The following is a 25,537-nucleotide window of genomic DNA, read 5'->3' as shown; positions in this document are numbered from 1 at the left end:
GTTTACTGTTTTTGTTTTTATGAGTTTTAACTCTTTAGGGTGAAATCGCGTGACTTAAAGTCTATGCAGTAATGTGTCATTCTAGGCCTTTTGCCTTAAAGGGTAAATAATGAACTGTGTTTAAAAAGTCAGAACACAGTAGCGGTATTGTGAAGCCGATGCAATTTCACTGTAATGGGCTTTAATGGGCCTTGGGTTACACAGAGATTTTCACTGGCTCTATTTAAAATAACTTTAGAGCAATTCCAGTCAAGTTTCAGTTGACACAAAGACTCCATGTATAATTTCAGGAGTCTACATGAAATCATATGAAATCCGTTAATAAACACCAAACAGCTGATGTTAACTTGATCTATCATGTGAAATTACAACGAGATGCACCCCAAGGGCTACCAACTTTATTGAATCAAAATTTTTGGCACCCTCTATTGGACACAAAAACGAGACTAACACCAATTTAAAGTTGAATGTTTGACTAACTCGAGTGAGGAAGAGTCTGTTGCTGAGTAGGTTGTTGAGTTGGCCCAGGCCTTGCTCCACTGTCTGTCTGCGAGATTCTGGCAGATCCAGGTTCTGGCTCAGTGGCGCCCCTCTCTGACCGGGGAAGAAAATACGTTCGGCATATGTGCGATAGTCCAGGAATGGTATCCCAGGACCACCGACATCGCTGCTTAAATCCATCATCTCAGTCATCAGATCTGAGATTTTAAAGGGAAAAGCATGCAACAGGATTTCAGTTAATCCTCTATAAATCCTTTTGGTGTTTGTATATATGTGTGTGTGTGTGTGTGTTGTGGAGGCTAAAATATACAAACACACCTGTGAACTCCTTCCTGCACTGGTCTCCAACATTGATCTCTAGAGTTTCCAGTTGGACCAGAACCTTCTTGTAGTCTCTCATTGCTTGCTTACTCTTCCTCCTGTAAACAAATCATTCATCACCATCATTGTGGCGTAACACACACACACACACACACAAAGATAAACAAAACAGGATGAGAGTACATAGAAAAAACCGAGCCACAGAGTTACAGTTTAAACAAGGGAAGCCCCCAACAGGAGAGGAACCACCTTTACTGGGAACGACAGGATCTCTGTATACGTATATTTCATTTATGTTTAAGGTCACACCTGTACATCAGGATGATGACAAGGACGATGAGCACGACCACGGCTGCTCCTGCTGCCAGCCCGACCTGCGCCTCCAGGGGTACGGGTGTGTGAGTGCCCATGTCATACTCCACTGTGCCCAGATCAAACACCAACTGCCCCATTACAACCTGATAGACAGACACATGTACACACGAAGGATGTTACCATTATATTGAATGCATTATATTGAATGAACAGGCAACGTGTTAAAACAGACGCTACACGAAAAGGGGTACGAAAAAAAATGTGTGAGTTTGTCTTAGAAGGCCATCTATGAAGGTTTACATGGCGTTTGGTTGAGACTAGTTTTTCCTTTCGAGTCATGAATCTTACTGGACAACTGTTATGTTCAGTAAAGTACAGGTTCATTCATCATCCTTAATAAGCGCTTGGTCCAGGCTTTCTAATATAAAAAAATGTGTAAGTGGATTTAAAAAAGAATTGCCACACATTCGAAGCTGAGACGAACACATGCATGTTGAGGAAAAACGGCATTTATTTTCATCGGCTGTACTGTTCAACACTGTATTTCCTTTATATGTTACACGAACGGACGATAAACCACACGTGACCCTGTTTACAAAGGTTTCGTGCGATTTTAAGCTGCCGCAATTGACTGAACAGATTAAAGTGGCTTTTAGTGCCCATTAAGATCAAAGAGGAGGTCACTATTTCCTCATTGTATATGCATTTACATGAGTGCAAAATACCAGGCAGAGATTATTGCAATGAACCACCCATTTATCAAGGCTGATGGTAATTATAGTGACTTGGTGACTGCACATGCTATTTAACGACTGTAAAAAGCCGGTGTTATTTTGGGCGCAAACAACAGACGAGAGGAGACGTTGCACAGGCTGTGCTTTCAGATACTTATTATGTTCAACGACCGACGAAGCCGTCGCGCGAGCACATGACACGCCAACGTTATTATGAATTTACTGAAAAGATTTGGATTTCACTTTCTTGCCACGAGGCTCTTTTTAGCATCCTGTGGCATCGGATGGTAGAATATCAGTCGGCTTGCTTTGCCATGCTGTCTACAGCACTGGGGACGAGTGAAGGACTTCTGTGATGAGTTCAAATACACATGATGGGCCTCAATTGTCAAGAAGGACCCTAACAAATTTATTCTTTAAAAACTACTTTATAAATCGATCACAGGAGTGTTTGCTGATGCAGATTTATACACAGGTTACGATGTCTAGCTTAATTCTTTTCGATTACACACAAATTTAATGGACATTTTCTCAAACAGGCTCATGGTGCTACAGAGATATACTTAAAGGTGCCCTTCCACACAAAACCGTTTTTACTTGGATTTTTTGATATGTGTTAAGTCCATATGTGTTTGTGTTGTGTCGTGAATGTGAAAACGCACTGCTACCTCCCCGGTCAGTTCTAGCCACTTAAAAGAAATAAGGGGAGAAATCAGGTCAGTTGGAAAAGCTGGTCAGTCTGACGTCAGAGTGACTGAGCTCATTACTATTCATGAGCTGTCCCACTTGAGACCACGCCCCCAGAATTCGTGTAGCTCGGTGAGTTTCCTATACAGCAAGGATGGCTGAACGTCAACGGGCTTGTGAAGAAGCCGTTCTGCCGCAATTCAAGGTGATTGTAAACAAATTTCCTCTAGCCTAGGCTACTTATTGCGCTGGGTGAATGAATAGTCATGCTCTCATATCCTAGCGGTTAGCCAATCGGAGCCAAGCAGCATGGCTCATTTGAATATTCATGAGAACTGGCGAAATCGAGCTGAGTCTTCCTGCAGGCTTTCTATACCACACTAGAATGGATTGAAACAAGGTAACCGAGGCATTATTTCCACAAAAAAAGTTACAGAGTCCATGGTAAACTTCAGACATTACCACAAAAGTAATGAAATACGTGTGGCAGGGCACCTTTAATAATGAATCCATACTATAGTAACAATAAGACGAACCATTCGATTTGGTAAAATGTAATGGCACCCTGTGAAAGGAAGAAGAGGCAGAGTGTGTCTATGGAAGCCGATGCACCGCGATGGCCGTGTTTGCGTTACTGGAAGATTCTCTGTGAGCTTGAATCAGGTTTGCCTAGAACATGCTCGATAATTCATGCACGATTAGCATTTATCACCATATGCACAACAGTAAGGAAGAAAATCGGTGGTGCCAAAACAATCTGTAATTCCACACAGTTTTACTAAATGATAAATGACAGCCATTCTTCCCAAATGACCAGAATGCATTTTTCTAATGAACACAAGGTGAGATAAATGCAGCTTACATTCAGTTTTTTTTTTTCCATCAGTCAATAATGAACAGGTTTGGGGAAAAAAACATGTACCAGCACTTAATGTAAAATAAGTGTTGTGGTATTAAAAATAATATATGAACACATGTTGTGGTAAAACATTCCAGATCTGGCCATTTGCTGACTGTTTGTCATGTGTTAATTAGGCATCATGCGTCTGTGTTCATTATCTGAGCACCTACTAAAGTGGCCGTGCCCACCAACGCCAACGGTCATAATTAGCACGTCTCAATTTTGCACGCGGAGAAAATCGTGTTCGGTTTAATGCACTGACCTTCAGCCTGGGCAGGTCTCCGCTGTCCAAACCGAGTGGCTGCTCCTCTGGAGGTTCACAGTACAGGTGTGTATCGTCCAGAGTCTTCACATCACAAATCTTATCTCCGAGCAAAGCCACCACCTCCTCTTTACTCATGGCCAAAGTTAGACCTTTCCCCTGTACAGTAAAATTAAGGGGTTAATTCTAGACTTAAATACATAGCTAATAAGTGGCCGTGCGGCCATAACGATAACTGTGAGAACAGCATATAAAGCATATCAGAGTCACCATCGTTCTGTGCTGCAGCGTATAAACACTGGATCAACAGAAACATCGGTGAAATAGCTTTTTTTTAGCTTTTTGTTATTTATAATGCTCGGGGAAATATTGTTATTAGTTTCCTTTTACTGTCACCAAAATTATTCATACCGTTATTTGTCTGACTTGCCGATTTTACTATTTTATTCCTTTCAATACTGTTGGATTCTTTATTTCTGTTGTTTTGCTGGAAATTTGTCAAAGCCGATCCATCGACTGGCATGACTTTGGGTGGCTGGAGGATACTGAGAACCCAGAGGAAACCCATGCCAAGATACAGGGAGCTATACTGCTAACGCTACCTAATGGCATAAAAATGATCTATTATCAGGCTGACAAATGAAGCGCACATAAATCAGATGAAAGAAAGAAAGAAAGAAAGAAAAGAAAGCGTACTGTTCTCTCTGGGACAATCAGAGCCTGAACATTTAGCTAACATCCCTCTCGTTATTAAAAATGCATGACTAGGTTAAATATTGATATTAGAAATATTAATCATGGTTAGTATCTTCAAAGTGTCCTACTGAGAGTTGAGAAGACTTTAGAATGCTTTCTTTCGGTTCGCGTTAACGGCGGTTTCTTAAAACGAATTAGATCTCGGCTGCGATTTTCAGCACATGCTGTCTCGCCGCTCTTCATATGCAAAACATTTCTTTAGAAAAGACAAAAAAAGAAAAGGAAGAAGAAAAAAAAAAATTTGGGCTTGGATTGGGAAAGACTGAAAACAATCGATCGAGTCGTCCGTTCATCATCATGACAACCCGTCAGGAGACCGACTGAACAAAACCTTCTCTTAATTAAAAAGCATCTTTTAATTTCATTAAGTAAAAGAAGGAAGGCAGCTGCTGAAGATTAAACGAAGCAAGTGACAGCAGAGCTCTCGAACTGACGCTACTAATGAAATTAAGTGACTGCAATATAATCCGTCTTTATGCCATGTTTACAAATTGACATGCTTTGGATTAGGGACATTTGTATATATTATGAACGTGGATAATAAATGCTAATTTTGAGTTAATGATCTGAATACTTTGTTCTTGATATCCTTGAGTATATTGAGCCTCACCTCCACAGCGAGGACTCCTCCGGGTTTGAAGCGGATAGGTAACTTGGGGTCCTCGCGGTTCAGGCTGTATAACTCTGGGTCTGGATGATATGTAAAGCCGGTGCCTTTTATGCTCTTAAAATCCAAATGCACGTTGTCCATCTCGAACCAAACTCTCACGATGCGAGAGTCCTTTGGTACTCTGGGACTCAGACAACTCATCTGCTCTGAAGTAACGTTTACACAGGGGGTCTTTGTCTAAAACACAAAGAGAGAGAAGAGATACAGAGATGAGTCGATGACTTGTTTCGATGGCTTTTCACCAATCCAGATAAAAGTCTTCATTTGCGTTTCATTCAAACCAAATTTAAGAGTAATTTAGTGTATTTAGTGTTAAGAATCCTGTCAGTGTGCAAAAAGTAAAGAATGGTACAAAAAAGTTAAACAATGGCACAAATAAACCCCCCAAAAAACTATTTTTATTCCTATTTTCACTGCCCTAAATGAACTAGCTGTCTTCCCTATCATGTAACAGCTACCAGCTGCTGAGTACGAAGGCTAACATCTGAGACACGTTAGCCGGTGTATATTTTATGCTTCGTGCTGAATAAATCTGGGGTAAAAGACATCTGTTATCTACCTTCTCATAGTCACACACAATTGACTATTGTTATTACTACGAACAGGGTAGAAGTAATTTTAACTCGACGCCAGTCTCAGAAAAATGTACTCTTCCTTATCTCGGTCATTATCCCTGTGACATCAGAAACACTTACACAGAAAGACTATTGTTCGTCGTTTCACCCCGATATGGAACGGATAAAATTTTAGCAGGTTTAAGTTTGAATGCATGTAATTATTCAGACCAACATAAAGCATTTTATCTTCCAGCACGTTAGACGAAGCAGTGCATAAAAAAAAAAAAAAAGATTAATAAAGCCAATAAAAGTCCAGAAAACTGCCCAGAATAAAATACTACTAAAGTGTATGTGTGTGTGTGTGTGTGTGTGTGTGTGTGTGTGTGCATGAGAGAAAGAGTTTGCGTGTGAATTTCAGTCCATTTGCATTTTTCAGACACATTCCACACATTCATGTAGAGCGCTGTACCGTTGCCATGGTGCTGTTCTGGGCCGAGGCGTGACTGTATCGCCGTCTCCTGACTTTGGTCTCATACAGGATGGACATCATTGGCTGCTGGACCACATCCAGGTTCTGGCCAGATACCATTATATTACGCCCACCACTACCAAATGTAGAACAAGTTTATCACATTATGGTTTTGCGATACTACATTTATACCCCACGTAACGTAAAGCTAAAAGAAGCGATGGGATGTATGGTATAACACATAAATAGCAGAAATCATTAATTCTAGACTTTTATTTACTGGACTGATGAACATCATTAACTCACCCGTAGAAGCTCTCTGTAGGAGTCGCATCAGTGATCACGGGATCCTCGAGATAGTGAAAGCGGATGTTACCCACAGTCCTCTCTGCTCTTCCGAACTGAACTATGACGGGAACTTGTGCGGTTCGGTTCGAGTGGCTGGTGCGGCAGACCAACTGGGTATCGCTCAAATATTCATCCATGCTGTAAAATATAAAATAAACATTCGTGTAAATAATAGAATTTTAAGTTGGCCAACAGACATAGCACTTGTTCTTGTTGCATTCTTTTATCACACACACACACACACACACACACACACAAACACACACACACACACACACACAAACACACAGACAAACACACACACAGACACACACACAGACACACACACACACACACAGACAAACACACACACAGACACACACACACAAACACACACACAAACACACACACACACAAACACACACAAACACACACACACAAACACACACACAAACACACACACAAACACACACATACACACACACACACACAAACACACAGACAAACACACACACAGACAAACACACACACAGACAAACACACACACAGACAAACACACACAAACACACACACAAACACACACACACAAACACACAGACAAACACACACACAGACAAACACACACACAGACAAACACACACACAGACAAACACACACAAACACACACACAAACACACACACACACAAACACACACACACACAAACACACACACACACAAACACACACACAAACACACACACAAACACACACACAAACACACACACAGTTTAATAAAAGGACTCACATGTGGCAAAGCTGCGAGCCCACAAATGCGTGCAGGTCAGTGCTTTGCCCTGTGAGGAGCTTAGCACCATGCACGGTGATTCTGGTGCCTCCCGCCATGGGGCCTTTACTGGGCACGATGCGAATCAGTTCGGGGTTCTGGTAGGTAAAGGTCTGCTGGGAACGTCCCGGCATCGAGCTCCCCACGCTAACCACCACAGGCCCTGCTGTCACATTCAGGGAGGACTGAAGCTCACACATGATCCTGAAACACACACACACACACACACAGTTGAATGAGTACCATGCATATGCAAAACCTACACCATCAAAACATTAAAATATGCTGAACAGCTAAAGTATTTTTATTTCACGCTTTGTATTATTGCACTGCAAGAGAAAAACAAGAGCTCTGGTTCAAAATTAAATTATAATTTTTACTTTTAATTATAAACAAAATAAATAAAATGGTTTATTGTATTGATCCAAGGGTATGTATACCGACCGGGTTGATATAAGGTAAGCGTTGCGCAGTGGCTTGCAGGTGACTCCGGCCACCGTGACTCCATTCTCAATGTCCTCGTAACGCTGACCCAAGTTAGAGCCCAGGATGGTGAGGTAAATCCCTCCCTCTAACGGTCCTGTAAGTGGCCACACCTGAATGCAACACACACACACACACACACACACACACACGCACACATGCAATGTCTATGGATCTTTTACTAAACTCATCTTTACTAAAAGTGCCTATAATTTTGAAGCTGACTGTATATATATATCTGTGTGTGTGTGTGAGTGTGTGTGTGCAGAGCTGTAAACAGCTACGATACTGCTGCACATACTAGCAGAAATTCATCAAAACTAATCAATCGCTGCTGTCAGTGCTTGTTATTTTTCTGTCATAGACGTTCCGAGTGAGATAGATAGAGAGAGAGAGAGAGAGAGAGAGAGAGAGAGAGTTACAGCGCTTCACGTCTCAATCAAGAATCACACGAGCCTCCCCAATCAGATAATAAGCCAATAATCATAGCAGCATTACTGTTAACATCCAGTCTTACAGATCTAATCTTAAGTGCCTGAGGGATTTTCACTGCCTAATTTATAAACCAGACTGAAAACTGATGCTTTGTTCGTGGTGTCAGTCGAGGAGAGAGATTCACTGGCATCAACAACGTGAGATAAGTCAAAAACACACACACACACAAAAAAAAAAACAGTCTGTGTGTGACTTAATTACCTGTGTGTGTGACGGTTGTGGAAAACGTGTGTGTGCATTAGTAGTGTACCTCAGTAATGAGCGGTGGAGGACAGGCTTCTTCGGTGATGCTTGTGCAGGACTCGTGAAACACACAACGTGGACTTTCTCCCCCGCACCACACACAGCCGTACTGCTCCGGCACGGCACGGCACTGACTGCAGTCTGACTGACCCACCGAGCAGTTATACAGCTGCACTGTGTTCACACACAAACACACACACCAAACCAATGCGTTAGTCACCGCACTAATGTATTCAGAACAAGAGCACTGAGTGTGTATTGTGTAAAGGTAAGTGAGTGATGCTGTTGAACAGACGCGCTACCAATATGTAGGGGTCGGAGGTCAGAAAGCGATAAGGGTAGAGTGTGAAAATCAATGCGAGTTGCTGCCAGCGATGTGTATTTTGGTCTACTGCTAGTAACGACATAAAGAAGCTAGTGCCACCATTTCTATGAGTCGCTACACATTTTTGAAGCTATACTTAGCTGGATGATGGTTATTTACAGCTTCAGACTAAGAGCAGCGCTGGACAAATCAGCAGCCATGGGACAGGAAGATTATGTGTTTTCTATTCAGTGGCCAAAGAGGCTCAGTGGTCTAGAGACCATCAGGATTTTTTTTTCTTTTCTCTTTCAACAACCAGATAAAAAAAAAAAAAAACAACACTTAACTGTTTTGTTCCCTTCACAAAACAAAAGTTGTTACTTGATACACACGCTCGCCGTTCACTTTATTAGGAATGCCTGTATTCGTGTACATGCCGAATTAACCAATCATGTGGCATAGAATAGAATTAAAAAAAAATATCATGCAGGTAAAGAGCTTAAAGGTGGGGTCTCCGTTGTTTGAGAAATGCTTCAGAAAACTGAGTCGGGACGACAAACAAAACAATAAACAAAACTAACGTGTAGCCAATGAGCAGAAAGGGGCGTGTCTTGTCGATATGGGCGGAGAGAGTGTTCAGTGCGCATGTGTGACATTAGCAGAAAGCGGTTTTAACATTGACATGGAGGATAAAAACAAAGAAAGAAAGCGAAGAAAGGCTTACGATAAGGCAAGAAGTAGGACGTGTTAATATAGGATCAGCTTTCCAGCGCTGGAGAGAACTGAAGGAGCTGGAAGGCCTGCGATGGGACGCCGAGGCGTTTTTTTCCTTCTCGATAGGTTATTAACGTTGGTTTTGCTTTGTTACACAGAACTAATATATGTCTTTGTCCTTTACATGATTATGCTTGTGTGTCATTTTTGTTTGTTTGTTTATCTGCAATCGTATTGTTCTTCCCTTCAGCTATGATAAAGACACGTTTCTTTCTATTAGTTGCCTGGGTTACGTATGTATGTGTGGGCGGAGCTATCAATACAGGGGTGGGACCCATTTGGGTTAGGGGCGTGTTTGTTTTGGTGATTTCAAATGTCAACATTGGCTTTCAAACAACGGAGACCCCACCTTTAAGTTAATGTTCAAAACAGGCATCAGAATGTAGAAAAATTCTGATTTCTTTGACTTCGATCGTGACATGGATTCTTGTACCAGTGCTGGTTTGAGCAAATGTTGATCTCCTGGGAATTTTATACAAAAGTCTCTAGAGTTTATACAGAATGGTGCAAAAACAAACTAACACCAAGTGTGAAACACTTCTGTGGGTGGAAACACCTTGTTGATAAGAGAGCTGCAAGGAAAGTGATTCATATAATCATTCTGGGTTTTTTTTTTCACTGTGGTGAGTAGAAAAGTATCTCAGCATGCACAACATATCGACCTTGAGCTGAGCCTCAGATCCTTGTTCTTGGCTGTCAGGAGTGAATCCTGATGTGCCCTTCTGATGTTTTAACCCATGCACCTCAAGTTTCGACGTGGTGTGTATTCTGAGATGCTTTTCTTCTCGCCACGGTCCTAAAGAGTGTTCATTTAATTTACTACAGATGACATTTTTAAAGTAAAATATGGAAACGCAGACAAAACCCGTCTGCTTGTTGCGTGGTCAGCAGTGCGGTTAAACGTTTCCGGCAAAATAAAAATGCTACACACGTTCAAGTAATCTGGAAGAAAGCAAACCTCGGTTCATAACCCTACTGTATCGGTGAAGGTGTGGTCAGGCACCGGCTGTTAATGATGGGAGGAGTCGTAAGGTAACAGTGGGTAAGTGAACGAACATGTCCAACTGCGTCTGATTAACACGGCTGTGATTAATAACTGGTGACATGCTTGATCATGTCAACCTGCGTACTAAGCTTTACATCGTTTTCTGTACTTCGCTATGCAGGGGCGGTTTAAGGTGGCTTCAGCCCCCCTGTCTGTGATCTCAGCCACCCTAAAACTATAAGTATAATTTTTACTTTCATAAATATACAATCAAAATTACGTTAAAATGCAAGACATGTTGTCGATGTGAAAGAAAATTATTTATCGGTTTGATCCAAGAGCGAATTTTTTTACTTTGTTTTACGCGCATGTTTTGTAGTCTTTCAAAAGCGTGTCTTCAGCTGTCTGCTTTATTTGAACGGAGAAGCACAGGAACGCGCAGTCAGAGCTGGAGGCGTTTATCTATAACGTTAATCGGCGGAAAGCCGCAAATACGGCAACCAAAAGCAGTGAAATTTCACTATTCTTATTACCAGAGTTGTAGCACAAACAAAATATTAATGCAAACAATCCATTCAATACTAAATAAAAATAACATTTAATGATTTGTTCTTTGTCTTGTGAATATTTTTATATATTAATGACTGCATTCATTGGACACAAAGTTTGTAGAGAATGCACACATACATGCACTGATCTGATTCGAGACCGGCATCATTACAAAACTCTTCTTGTTTTAAATTCTCACTGAGGGCTAAAACCCCCTAAAGATGAAACCCTAGAACCGCCCCTGCCTAATACCCTTTCAAAGGCCAAGATCAGGGGAGAGCCGGAATGGAAGGGTGCAGCCACACACTGGTGTTTTGTAGATAAGAACGTTGGTTACGTCCGGCGTCCGTGTGTATATATCGAGAGTGTGTGTAGATCGCAGGTCAGTATACTCACAGCGGAGGTGTGGAGCCGAATCTATACGCCGAGCGCCTCTATGTAGGTACACCGGAGCCAAGTACTCCATCTGTCTGATTGTGTACTGAAACTAAACACACACAAAAAAAAACATTAGATTTGGAACACTGCCTTCATTTTCTTTAATGTACTTAACGTTATCTGTTCTCTGTTAAAGAAAAACGGGTCACATAAAAATCATTAAACCGGCATAAGGTGATTTGCTCAAAGGCCGAGTGCCAGAGATGAGCACAGATGGAAGAAAAACGTGTTTAAAGCTTCTGTTTAAAAATAAGGACTCAGACCTTACATTTAAATAAGTACTTAAATAAAAGTAGGAAAGTAAAAAAAACCCCAAAAACACAAGTTAGTCACCTGTTCAGGTTCAAAGTGCTTCATCTCATCGCTTTTGACAAGCGCCACAGTCTGAACGAATGACGAATAAATGCATAATTCTTACTCGTTAAACTTTCTGCTTTTTTTTTTTTTTTTTTTTAATAAAGGCTGCTGAGAGTTCTACAAAAATCTCCACTTCCTGACCTAATGTTTCTAGTGCTGTAGCTAGTCCGTGGACCGATTAGCTGCCTTCAGCTAAATCCTTTCTACAAGTGCAAGCAATTGGATTCAGAAGCTACAGTTGATGACCCCTGCATTAAGTACTCATTATTCTGACAACCTAAAGAGTAAATGTCTTTTCAAATTGTTCCAGGGTCTCCTTACTTCTGCTCAGTCACAGATTTCTCAAACTAAGAGTCATCTATTGCTGAGCCTAGGGAGCCAATTGCCCATACTCTCGGGATGGAAGGGCAGGATGGTGTTACTCTACCCCCCCCCGTCGACCACGGCGACTCGACCCGATGGCGGCGACTGAATGTACGAGCGCCTGTATGAGTAATGTAAAGATGTAATTTGGTCGGTTTAACAGAGGTCTGATTAAACAAAACAAAAAAAAGAAAAAAAAGAAGAATTTAGTTACAGCACATTACAGTAATTATAGGCGTGTAAATGCTGCCTGCCTGCTGCATAAACACCCTTCTGATGCCGGTTATTGAGTGTGAGGCAGGAGAAAGGAAATGAAAGCGTTTGTATGGAGGCTGGTACCTTATAAGCGGCGCACTTGAACACATGTGTGCCCGTCTCTTTGCTCCTGTCCAGGGTGGCGTGTAATAGTGTCTCCTGGCCCTCGATAACCACCACACACTGGTAATCCTCGTCGCCCTGCACACACAGACGCAACTCGTTCTTGCCATCCAATAACAGGTGCTCTCTTGAGTCTGACAATAATATCATGACTCATATCCTTAGCGGCCTTTCAAACGCCCAGCACATAATGATCTTTTTAAAAGCGTTTCCACGAAACAGAGACAGGATATTCATGGACGTTACAGAGCCAGGGGTTAGGGCAAGAGAAGACAATAATAAACAGACGTGTTATAACCTTAAAAATGTCCAGGTTTTTGCCCTGCAGTAACAGCTGTGTCTCAACTCCGACCGGAATCAAAGAGGAACTTTCCAAAGCCCACACGCACGGGCATGCGTCTGCACCGCGGGGTTCTGACGTCTCCTGCGACACATAAACACACAATATCCGTCGGTGATTAACAATATCAGGAAATTATGGATCTATATCAGGAAAGAGCTGTTTAATACTGTGTAGTGTTTGTTTGTAAGCTACTCTGGATGAGTCACAGTAGCAACACCCACAGGGAAAAACCTCATGGGAGATGTTTTAACAGGCAAAACTGATAGATCAACAGATTACACACGTTTTTCACAAGCTTCAGTCCGTATTCAATATTTTGTCTGCTGAGGATTTTATTGATCGATACTAATGCAAAACAGTAAAAACCTCTGACAAGTACTTAGACAAATCAAACCAGGTAAAAACACAGAAAATAACAATAATGAGCTAAAAAGAGTACACTTTATTTTGGCATATAAAGCCGACAGATGTGACTCGTCTAAATCTCTTTATTTCTTCTAGTCCTCATGATACCTGGCAGTATTGTTATTGGACTAATAATAACAAAATATTAAAAAAAAAAAAAAAAAAAAAAAAAAAAAAAAACACAACACAAACTAATTGGCCAACATTTACTCCATTACAGGGTTTAAACAAGTAAAAGTAGTTTAAATGAGGGAACAGTTTTATACTTTCACAAGTATGTTTAGGAAGATTTTGTTTTTTAGTTTGGTGTACACACACACACACACACACACACACACACATGCACGCACACACACAAGCGCACACAGACACAAACACAGACACACACAGACACACACAGACACACACAGACAGACACACACAGACACACACACACAGAGACCGACACACACACACAGACACACACACACAGACAGACACACACGCGCACACACACGCGCACACACACGCGCACACACACGCGCACACACACGCGCACACACACACACAAGCACACACACGCGCGCACACACACGCGCGCACACACACGCGCGCACACACACACGCGCGCACACACACAGACAAACACACAGACAAACACACAGACAAACACACAGACAAACACACAGACAAACACACAGACAAACACACAGACAAACACACAGACAAACACACAGACAAACACACAGACAAACACAAACAAATGCTTTTACATTCAGACCAAAGTCCCGGACATCAGAAGCTTTTATGGCAGAAACGTATCGTGACTCACAAGAGACGCTCCTGGGCACGTACTGAACAGTATTTGCCCTCTTGACTGTCATACAAAATTGCTATTGAACACTCTGACTAATCTGTGGGGCAGGAAACATGGTCATTTCCACCTCAGGGTTTTACGAGATACTTTCATGCACAACCTCTTTAGCAAATTTTGGTCACTTTTGCCCTATGATGTATTCAATAAGCATGCATTCAAAGAAGAAAAAAAGACTCAGGAATTGACAGGAAGCAAGAGGGGGTAAAAAACACAACCCTAAAGCGGTCAACAGAGCCTGAAAAAAAAGGAAATCTTACTCTGCTGTTGTAGATGATGTGTTGCTGGGGGCAGCTGCGGTTGTGAGTGCAGAGTTCATCCCAAGCGCACCAGCGGCACGGCCACTCGCTGCTCACACACGCCATACACCTGCAGCGAGAGGGATGATATTACACACACACACACAAATTCGCAAACATCTGCCATGCACCTGAAGCCAGAGCGGGGCCCATTTACATACAGACGCACGTCGTGCAACCTGCAGCACCGGCTATCCGATTACGCAGTTAAATGGGAGAAAATGACTGGTGTCGAATAAACTCCTCGAGTTATATTTACTCTTTCGAAGCTAAATCTGATCCAATTTACCTCTAGGACATCATTCGATCCTGGGGATCTGATACACGCAAATACATGGCAGGGACAGTTAGAATGGTGGATGATCTGTTTCAGTTCATGACCCACAGTGAGCCGTGGGTGTGTGGGAGTAACTTCGTTACTCGGTCGAGAGCTTTTCGACTTTTCTGTTCATTTAGTGAACCTGAGACTTATTTTTTCAGCCTAATCTTCCTGTACTGAGGGGAAAAAAATGAAATATTAGCAGTTAAAGTACAACTGCTGGGTAAGAAATTTTCCTCAAACACTTCTAGGAATTATTCATTCTTCAATCAAATGTATTTATTCACTCATTCATCATGACGGTGGATCTGGAGCTCATCCCAGGTACATTGACTGTAAGGTGGGAACGGTGTCAATGCATCACAGAGCGACTCACGCCCATTCTCACACACACACTCACACTCACACTCACACTCACACTCACACTCACACTCACACTCACACTCACACTCACTCACTCACTCACTCACTCACTCACTCACTCACTCACTCACATCGAGGAGCAATTTAGAGTCGCCAGTGCGCCTACTGACGTGTTTTTAAGAGGTGAAAAGAGCCTGGAGGAACCCGGCAGAAAACCACAAGAACGGCAGATGAATGTGGGATGAATGTGCAGCTGTATAATTTGTCAATAGGGCTGGGCGATAAAACGACAACGATATGTATCGCGATAGACACGTGATCGATATCAATAAAAAAATGTGTTCGATAAAACGTTCGATATTTTTTATTCTTCGTCGGAAGAAAACAGAGGTCGCGAAGCAAGTTTGATATCCTGCAAATTATGCAAGACTGTTTCTCTAGGTTTATATTTAACACTTTGCACTATTTTATTACACTTTATTAAGCATTTCTTACATTTTCTTTCATTTTGCACCTTAAATGTTAAGTTTAAAATACAAAATGTTTAAATGTAATATATTTTTCTCCCGGTTCTTATTTTAAATGGGTCATAAAAAATATCAATAATTATCGATATCAACACTGATATCGTGATACAGTTTTCAGCCATATCGCTCAGTCCTTTTTGTCAATTAAAAAAAAGAGGACTGATTTTTAAAAAATAAATAAATACATAAATAAATAAATAAATAAATAAAAACATTAAAAAAAAAAAAGGAAAAACTGTTGTTATGCGATATCAAATTTACGGTAATCTTGGAAATAATACGATAATTCATCTCAGAAGTTCCATGTTCTTTTCTCAGTACAGGCAAAAAAGTCTAAAATTCTTATCTGTAGTGTTTGCACACATGCTAGACACGTGACAACTAGCATTAAGTGAGTATTATCAGTGTGCGATTATGAGTAAACGTGTGTGTGTGTGCGCTTACGGCGAGGTAGCGTTGAGCCTGCCCACAGCCCTGCAGTCGTAGAAAGTGATATTTGTGTCCGAGACGGTGACTTTTTCAAACATCAGTGCAAGCCTGATAGTCATGTGATCTAGAGATAAAAAAGAGAGAGAGTGTCTTCAAGTTCACAAAAACCACAAACAATCACTAAACAACTTACAAAACCGAACAAAAACCTGATCTCAGATCTCAGGACCACCACCATGTCACTGTTGGATCAGATCTTAGCTGATGACTGGTTTCATAACAAGCAGATGAGTCAGGAGCGTTAGAGCAGGAAGACAAAATACGCCGTCAAAGTGAGTTCTATCAACCTTCTCTCAATCTGATGATAGGAATGTCTGCAGGCATGCAGGGAATCGCTGCGTGCTAAACTCTATCGCCGGAATCGGAGAATGTGATGTTTACTGCTTAAGCGTGCCTTCTGGAAATTTTTCTCTCTCTGGAATCCATTTAAGATGGAGCGATGTCACAGGTTCTGTTTTTTTTTTTTCTTTTTCATTTTTTTTATTACATTCATGCATTTATTTATTTATATTTTGTGCTTCTCTTGCTATAGTATCGTAATGACTTATTTTCAAACATAAACTTAGACCTCTACAGAAATGCCTCATTTCCATGGCGTACCCTGTTTAAATCGCAGAAAGAAAAAAAAAAAAAAAAAAAGGGAAAACAAACAAATTATTCCCCAGTGTGGATTTGCATGTTCACAGGCCAACTGTTGGCTGGCAGCCCGAAATCACCTCCGTGAGCAGAATGGGCAAAAAAAAAAAAAAAAAACACTCACCGCTGCCTCGTGGACTCGGGGGGAGGAGTCTAGGTGGAGGCGATTGACAGGTGATTCTGTTCCCGTCCACGACGGCAGGTTCGGCGGGCAAAGTTCCAAAAGCACAAGACAGAGACTCGTTCTTAGACAGCGCTGGCAACGGCAGCACCGTGAAAGAAACCTGCAAGAAAAGAGGAAGGCCGTTTTTTTTTTTATCTTCTTTTTTTCTATAGAACATTGCCAAGGCAGCAGCTGGAAATACCAAGCAGAAATTGGGCCAACTATTTTTTCTGTAAAAAAAAAAAAAAGAAGAAGAATTTTTTTCACCATGCCTGCTCCCATGGTGACACGCGATTGCAAGATATTCAGATATTCGGTGTGTGTTGTCAGGCTGCCGCATTCAGTTGGGCGTGTGTAATGAGTAAATTGGGGTGTGCTGAGGCGGATTACGTGTCAGAATGTCTCACGCTGACTGACAACTAATTCCATAACTGCTCATTACACTGACTCCGGTCAAAACACTGACACGGTTTACACTCTTTAAAAAGCCTAGTTTTTGGGGCATTTTGGCAAATACGATGTCATTTATTCTACACTGTAGAGATATGTGCGTGTGGGTGCTGGGATGTGAAACTCCAAATTAAATGTCAAGGGAATTCACCAATGCAGGAAAGAAGATTTAATTGAACTTCTTAACGCGCTGGTGTCTAAGTTCCGATAGCTCACGAAACACGACAAACATGCCGAGAGGAATGCTATTAAGTCTCGAGTAGAATCGAATAAAAAAAGGAAGCGCTTTACTGTACGGCTTCACGAAAGGACAAACATTTGGAAATGTCTTGTCTGTGATTTTGTTGGTTCAGACATTAATCCTACTCAGATGGCATTACATTGTAATGTGGCATAATTGATTTTTTTTTTTTTACCAGTGCTACTTTATCTAGAGATCCAGCGTCTGGGTTTCTTTCCCTCGTGTCCTACGGAGCCCAGGGTACATTCTGTTTGGCAACTAACTGATGTGTGCTCTGATAATCCTAGCCTCCTTTCTGAGACTTTATACGAAGAGTTTGCACTGGAAGAAGTTCTGACCACCACAATGTGCCGTCTCTAATTATTATCCTATCTGCCTTTAAGAAATTATTTAAATATAATCAGGCAAAATAACTGAGTATCTGAAGATCTCGAAGACCTTGTTCTCCACATTGTCTTTGCTGAGAGCCAATTAAAAGGAGAAAAATAAAGTCGATGCGATGGTGCGAGCTCGTTTAACTGTTGTCGGCTAAAACGATCACGATCACGCTTCACGCTCACATGACCGCAGCGTTCTATAAATAAGTCGCTAATCTGATAATGGGATCGTGTTACCATTTGTGTCCGGAAAATCTCCTGTTTAACTCGATCGTATGAACACAAGAAAGGAACATGTAATATTTTATTACAGAGATTAATGTCGACTGACTAGCAATATACAATATATATATATATATAAAATAAAAATAAGAAGTTCTCTCTATTTTGTATTTCAAGAGAGTGTGAGTTACGCAGCTGTTTCATCAGACCAGCATTTTGTCAGTAGGAGGAAACTCTATTAAGGTTGAATCTCAGCTTTTTAGTCAATTGAGAGAGAGAGAGAGAGAGAGAGAGAGAGAGAGAGGGAGAGAGAGAATTTTCTCCTTTTAAATCTAGACATATTGAGATAACACACCAACCTCAGCTGGTCAATGTGGGCCATTTTCTTTCTTCACCACACCAAAGGAAAATCCTTTAGAAAAACCCAGTCGGTCCTGTTGCCTGTGCACGGCTCATGCCATCACTAACTATAGATCAGGTTCTCAGATCAATTTTCTTCAGAAGGGTTGAAAATCTCAGGAGTGTTCGACCGGCTTGGGTAGGAGAAGTAAATTCAAGTGGAAAGTTCTGTCCTTGTTTTAGGTTTTATTGTTAAGTAAGTTAAAAAAAAAACAACCAACCAACCTTGACATTGAATACATCAGGAAGACTTTTCATTAAGAACGTAACATATGACAGATCTGTTTACTCAGCAATAAATTACCGATGATTACAATATGGTAAAACTGCAGCACTGTTTTTTTCCCCAGCCGTTAGCGTCAGCCGACTGTTATTTTTAAGAAGCTCGTCGTCATCCGCGTCGGGCGCTAACGACGATCTTTAATCGACTTTCCTTTGCTACGAGCTACTCGTTAACTGATGATACGCATCCGTGTCATTTAAGTTCATTCATTAATTTTAGTCTCATAATTAATCTCTCAGGATGAAAAACAAGCAATGGAGAAATTTGACAGCTTTTTCTAAGAATCACTATTTTGACTATTTTAAAGGCAATAAAAAAAACCTAACACCGTTTTATTAAATGTTTTCAATACACTGGTTTTTCGTGTGCATATCATTATCGGGATTGTTTACGATGCGAGACGAGGCCAGATTCGTCGTTGTGGATTGAAACGGTAGTGTAGACCACCTGGGCTGAGCTCAAAGTGCAGCAGCATCCATCAAACATGACGGTTATTATTATACACTTAGAGCAGGTAAACAGCTGCTGGCTGCATTCAGCAACACGCTCAGGCCTGCTCGCTTCTACCAAAGTCCCTGCTGTGCTAAAAGGCACCATGCTATTTCTCTTTCAGTCGCGTTCCATCATAGTTTTGCCAACAAATGCATTAAGATCATTAACCACAATGCTGTGAATACGCCTCAGAATCCCAGTATAGTAGAAATAACTAGAATAGTATGACGTTCTCCCTTCAGAGGGGTTAATATCAGAGTCTTTAACTGCACTCCTAGCCGACTGTTTTTAGCCTGATAAACAAACTATTCTACTGCAGTGACTGAAGCACCGGCTGTAGTAATGCGTTTCGAGATTATGGGAATACAAATGTTGATACCAAACTGAAATGAGTGATAAGTGAACGGAGCTTATCTCCTAGGCTAGGCAGTGCCAGCTTTGTGTTTCTGATACAGACGGACTAGTAACTGCCCGTGCCATGATGCAGCAGCGTTTAACCTTATCTACACAGTGCCAGTGTGAGTCCACGCTCAGCCTCAACAACTCAGCAACAGCCGTAATCCGGCTCGGTCGAGTCGTCTGTCCGGAAGTCAATACTGTTTAGTTACTCAGATCAGTGTGTAAAAACCTAAGCAGTACTCACTCAGCCAGCTCTTTTTAAAAATTAGAAGTAGGAACGTAAAATAACAAACGATGAAAAGAAATGCATGATACCAGAACTTTTGCGTTCAGCCTAATAATCTGTCAATAATCCCACCGACGTCCCATTTAATAAATAGTCTTGCTGTGTAGAACCGGATTAGCGAGGTCCAAGCTTGTTATCTTATAAAACTAGCTGAGCCGAATTTCTTCCGCGGGACACGACTGCTGACCGCTAAACAGAAAGGACAGCATCGACAAACAAATTAGCGCCAGAATCGTTAAACAAATCAGAAATATATAGCCAAAGGTTTGTAGATCTCTGACCGTTACACCCATATGTGAGACATGAGAAATTATTGCCACCAAGTTGAAAGCACACAATTGTAAAGAATGTCTTTGTAAGCTCTAGCATTTGTAAGAATTTACTATTACTGGAAGTCACAGGTTCAAACCTGTTCCGGCTTGACAACGTGCACAAAGTGAGCGCCATGAAGACAAAGTCTGCTGAGGTCGGAGTGGAAGAACTCGCGTGTCCTGCACAGAGCCCTGACTCTGACTCGACCCCGCTGAACACCTTCGGGTTGTTCTGGAACCCCAGACTTCGCCCCCATCCCAAAATCAGTGCCTGACCTCGGGCGACTAAATGCTCTTTTAAACGAATAAGCAAAATGTTTACATTTCCAGTTTAAACGCACCAACATCTAGTAGAAAGAGTGCAGAAGAGTGGAGCTAATTATGTCGTGATGTTGGACAAAGGCGAATGAGGATCCAAATGCAGTTTTAGACTTTTACTAAACCAAGACAAGAAACAGGCAAACAAACAGAGCAGAATACAGAGCACACAGGAGACGGGAACATTAACACCAACTTACAACATACATACAAGCACAATGCTATAACGACCAACAACAGGGAAGTGAACAAACAGGGTATAAATAACAGACAAGAACCAATCACAGAGCAGAACTAATTAGAGACAAAGACAACACACCTGAAGGAGAGAAGGAGTACAATTAATGTCCATGGAAACCAAAGAGTGGGCGGAGCAAACAATTAGCAACCGGGAAAGACAGCAGACAGAAACAGGACAGAAACACAGACAGACTCATTACAAATTATAACAGCAAAGGAGGGAATAAATCTGAACGGCGCGTGTATCCGTGTTTAAAGGACACACACTTATCGTAATGTAGTGTATTTTATTTTGGAGTTCGGCTTTAAGATTATTTAAAGGTATGTTTTGCTGTGATTGACCTCATCAAAAATATCTTTGCACGTAACCATGTGAGCTGCGGTGCGAGTGCGTACCTGTGTCTGCTCCTCACGGCTCTGAATGGCAGGATCCAGACTCTGGATGGACACACACTGCCGATCATGACCGTAACTCCACAGCCAGTGGTGAGGCTGTGAATGACGGGCACACTCTAGCTTCCGTGTACACCTGAAACACACACACACACACACACACACACACACTTTACTACTAAGATCAATGTTTATTATAAGTTACGTTAATGTGTGACATGCAAAAGCAAAAATGATCACAGATACATGGCTTTACATAATCCGTCCTGCATTACGGATTTAAAATTGCTGCGTTTCTGAGAGTAACATAATAAAGGGATAAAAGGTGCCGTGACATGAGAAAGAAAAGCAACGAGAAGATCATGTGTGATTAGAGGAGAGAGGTAAAGAAAAGAGAGGAGTCTTACCTGCCCTCTAGTGAGCACCATCCGCAGTAGGGGTCTCGGACAGAAAGGCATGAATGACAGTCTAAATGCCTTTCACACTGAGACATGGGCAAACGTGTTACCTAGGAAACACACAAACACACAAACACACACATACACTATTGTGACAGCGAAGCGAAAAATGTCTCTTTTTACAATTGCACGAGTTCTAATCACAAACTCGTACTGACACACAAGTGCTAATGTTGGCACTGGGAATAGAAAATGATAGGATAATTAATATTTGAATACTACATCAGCAAAGTAATTAAAAATCTAAACGCAACCTGTGAAGGAATTTGACAGCCCTAATCTCCGTATCTCGACTGCTCCTTTGTGTTCTGAGAGGATAGATGGCCTTTAGCCGCCGTGATCAGTGGAGCAGATAGTACGATTAATGATGTGATTCATAATCCACTCACACACACTGTGTGATACTTCTGTAAAAGTCCTTATTGCGATGCTCCGCGCTCGGTGTACGAGAGATCTTTGATGGTTCGTGTTTTCGCACGTTTTGGTCAAACGTACTGTAGGTGAGTCGTTAGAGAGAGAAAAAAAAACGCTGCCTGCAAATATTTTTGTGCTGATGAAAGGGGAAAAAGCAGCTCGTGTGAAGCAAGATGTAGTAACCATGGTGATGCTGTTATCACTGACTTACTATTAGTACTACTTACAGTACTGCTTACTGTTCATACTATTTATATATACAAGTTTTTTATGCAAAATGTAACCAGAGTAACATCAGGTATGCAATTAAACATTAAACTGGATTGAAATGTCTTCGGTTTAACGTATCAAAGCTATAATGTTTAAAATATCACTGCCTCTCAGGAACACCCACTACTTTGGTTGAAAATGCAAGCTTCCTGCTTATGAGGCAACAAATACACCGTGCTACAGCCACTTGTGTGTGTACCTGTGGTCAGTGATTGTAAGTCATCTCCCACAGGATCACGTGTAATATATGAAGTAAACACAGCGAGTGTGCGCATAGCTTGAGGCCAGAAGCTTCACCCACACACTCGCAACAAACCTTTTATTTATTACTTACTTTTGTTTGGAGCCCTGTGTGTGTGTGTGTGTGTGTATGTGTGTGTGTGTGTTTGTGTGTGTGTTTATGGGTTTAGTCGAGCGTACCTTCTTTTCAGTCATGACGTAAACATTGCGCAAGGTGGAGTCCAGCAGGATGTCAGCGTTAACGGAGCTCTTTGGGTCCACGTCCACCTTCTCATACTGAGAACCTGAACCATTCACATGAACAAATACCTACACACACACACAACACACACACACTCCAAGTCAGCAGCAGTAATATTTGCACACATACGCACACACAAACACACCTAGCCACACAGTGTGTATATGCTGTTTGTGTACCATTGAGTCATGTAATATAATGTGGATAATAACACACCACACAAACACCCACAGTATATAACACACCGTATACACACAACATGTACACACAAACCGTATACAGCATCGTACAAGACAACACGTACTATGGCAAATGTGCAGTAAAATGTTCTGTTCTGGCTCTAACTGCAGCATGTCCTTTTCAACTGTGCTCTGCTATTCATACATATCCAATGAATTAGTTTACATAATAAACCAGTCTGTGTGTGTGTGTGTGTGTGTGTGTGTGTGTGTGTGTGTCAGTGTGTTCCAGCAGGCGCATGGCAAGTTAAGTGTGAGGCTGAAATGAAACTAGCTGGAGGAGTTCGATGCTGTAAACAATTGTGTTTGGACGTTAATATTTTATTCAGGCCTGAAGCTGCTGTAGCAGCTGTCACCCCTATCTGCCTACCCATAATGCACCGTGGGGGTCCAGCTCCTCCAGGACCAACGCTTCACACCAAGATAAGCCACAGAAGTACACAAACACGGAAACACACTCATACATATACAGATATACACACACACACACAAAACACAGCACACAAACACAGCACACAAACACAGCACACAAACACAGCACACAAACACAGCACACAAACACACACACAAACACAGCACACCATTAAATTTTGTTCAGTTTTGTGTGGAAGTCGTGGCCTAATGGATAGAGAGTTTGACTCCTAACCCTAAGGTTGTGGGTTCGAGTCTCGGGCCGACAATACCACGACTGAAGTGCCCTTGAGCAAGGCACCGACAATCCCCCCCCCGACATACACCCCCCTACTGCTCCCCAGGCGCCACACCATAAATGGCTGCCCACTGCTCCGGGTTGTGTGCTCACGGGTTTGGATGGGTTACATGCAGAGAACGAATTCTGAGTATGGGTCACCGTACTTAGCCGTATGTCACGTCACATCACTATTTAATTATTTATAAATGTGTTGTGTCTGAATGCATTTGAAATCCTTTTCAAAATTTAGCTTAACTAACTTCACAGCCTGGGCAAAGTAGTATTGTCCACTCTAGTCGTGTCCCGATATTGAAGGAATCGTCAGAAAACTGAGCCATTTCCTTCTTAACCAACTCACACCTGGAAAAACTGTGATGCTGACCGGTTTACAGATAAAACAACGGTGAAGACATTCTAATGTTATCTACAGAAACAGGATCGATTTCAACAAGCCCACGTCTGCAAAACAACCGAATGATAAATTCAAAACTCGCCGCGTGTCTAAGAAAACTGCTGAAGTCGCACCGAATATGAACTTGCTTTAGATAATCGCCGTTTAATTCTCTACACTGTACATTTCTAAAACCGTTCGAACAGCGAGGCCGATTCTTTTATGTTTGCTGAATACCGAAGGCATCTAGATGAATATCAGATGATACGAGTTCAGCTTTCATTTCAGGATATTTACTCAAACTTGTCTTACGACTAAGAACAGTCATAAACCTTCGCGCTGTTGTTAAAGCTTCTTTTGCGCCAGTCTCCTCTTCAGGAGGTGAAATGCTGTTCGAGGTGAAATGCTGTCTAAATCCTTCCGCTTTTACCCCGATGGAGTCCTCTGTTGAATTGGCAGTGTGTTTTTGGTGATTGTCTGGCTGCATGATGAAGTCCCTCCCAATTAGATTAGATTAATTTCTCTGTAAATTGACATCATCAATAAAGATTAGTGAGCCTGTTCCAGAAGCAGCCATGCAAGCCCAAGCCATAAAACTATCTCCACTGTGCTTGACTGATGAGCTTGTATGTTTTGCATCACGAGTAGAGGCTTTCTTTCTCCAGACATTAGTCTTTCCTTCATATAGGTAGAGGTTAATCAAAAGAAGGTTAAAAAATCCCATTGCTGAAAAGTAGTTTGTATCCTTGCCTCAACATTTCTGCTCTCTGAGCTCTCTTCTTCTTTTTGTGGTTTTTTCCTTCACAGCTCTCACAATGTTTCTCTCATCGTCTGGTGCTGTTTCCCTTGGCTGACCTGTTCCGTGTCTGGTTGTTAGTACACCTGTGGTTTCTTTCTTTGTTCAGCACATTTTCAAATTGTTCTATTACGGCTCTGGCGTATTTTCGGCTCTTTTCTCGGCTACGAAATGGCTTGCTTCTCCCTCATAGACAGCATGGGATTCAGTCTGGTTTATCCTTTTTAATATCAGATTAAGTCTCCATGGGAAATCTCAGAAATCATAACGACAGCAGACGTTCGGAGCTTTTAATT

The 25,537-nt window shown here is 41.7% G+C and overlaps 1 protein-coding gene across 2 annotated transcripts in view; it reads right to left on the bottom strand.

Annotated features, from left to right (window-relative positions):
* Nucleotides 1–25,537, bottom strand: part of plxnb3 (plexin B3) — a 113,256-nt gene that overhangs the window by 15,292 nt on the left and 72,427 nt on the right. For both annotated transcript variants that reach the window (XM_060880876.1, XM_060880875.1), the window contains exons 4-22: nt 23,064–23,192; nt 21,909–22,009; nt 21,505–21,637; nt 17,052–17,211; nt 16,247–16,355; nt 14,555–14,663; nt 12,992–13,117; nt 12,655–12,771; nt 11,554–11,644; nt 8,553–8,719; nt 7,769–7,920; nt 7,286–7,528; nt 6,480–6,659; nt 6,174–6,309; nt 5,088–5,324; nt 3,722–3,880; nt 1,132–1,280; nt 820–920; nt 481–698 (exon numbers count right to left, since the gene is read on the bottom strand). In XM_060880876.1, coding sequence (XP_060736859.1) covers nt 481–698; nt 820–920; nt 1,132–1,280; nt 3,722–3,880; nt 5,088–5,324; nt 6,174–6,309; nt 6,480–6,659; nt 7,286–7,528; nt 7,769–7,920; nt 8,553–8,719; nt 11,554–11,644; nt 12,655–12,771; nt 12,992–13,117; nt 14,555–14,663; nt 16,247–16,355; nt 17,052–17,211; nt 21,505–21,637; nt 21,909–22,009; nt 23,064–23,192 — 2,817 coding nt within the window. The remainder of the gene's footprint in view (nt 1–480; nt 699–819; nt 921–1,131; nt 1,281–3,721; nt 3,881–5,087; nt 5,325–6,173; nt 6,310–6,479; nt 6,660–7,285; nt 7,529–7,768; nt 7,921–8,552; nt 8,720–11,553; nt 11,645–12,654; nt 12,772–12,991; nt 13,118–14,554; nt 14,664–16,246; nt 16,356–17,051; nt 17,212–21,504; nt 21,638–21,908; nt 22,010–23,063; nt 23,193–25,537) is intronic.

Source organism: Tachysurus vachellii, chromosome 11, assembly GCF_030014155.1.
Source record: "Tachysurus vachellii isolate PV-2020 chromosome 11, HZAU_Pvac_v1, whole genome shotgun sequence".
NCBI lineage: Eukaryota > Metazoa > Chordata > Actinopteri > Siluriformes > Bagridae > Tachysurus > Tachysurus vachellii.
Note: the sequence above shows the minus strand (reverse complement) of the source record. Positions and strands in the feature narration are given on the sequence as shown.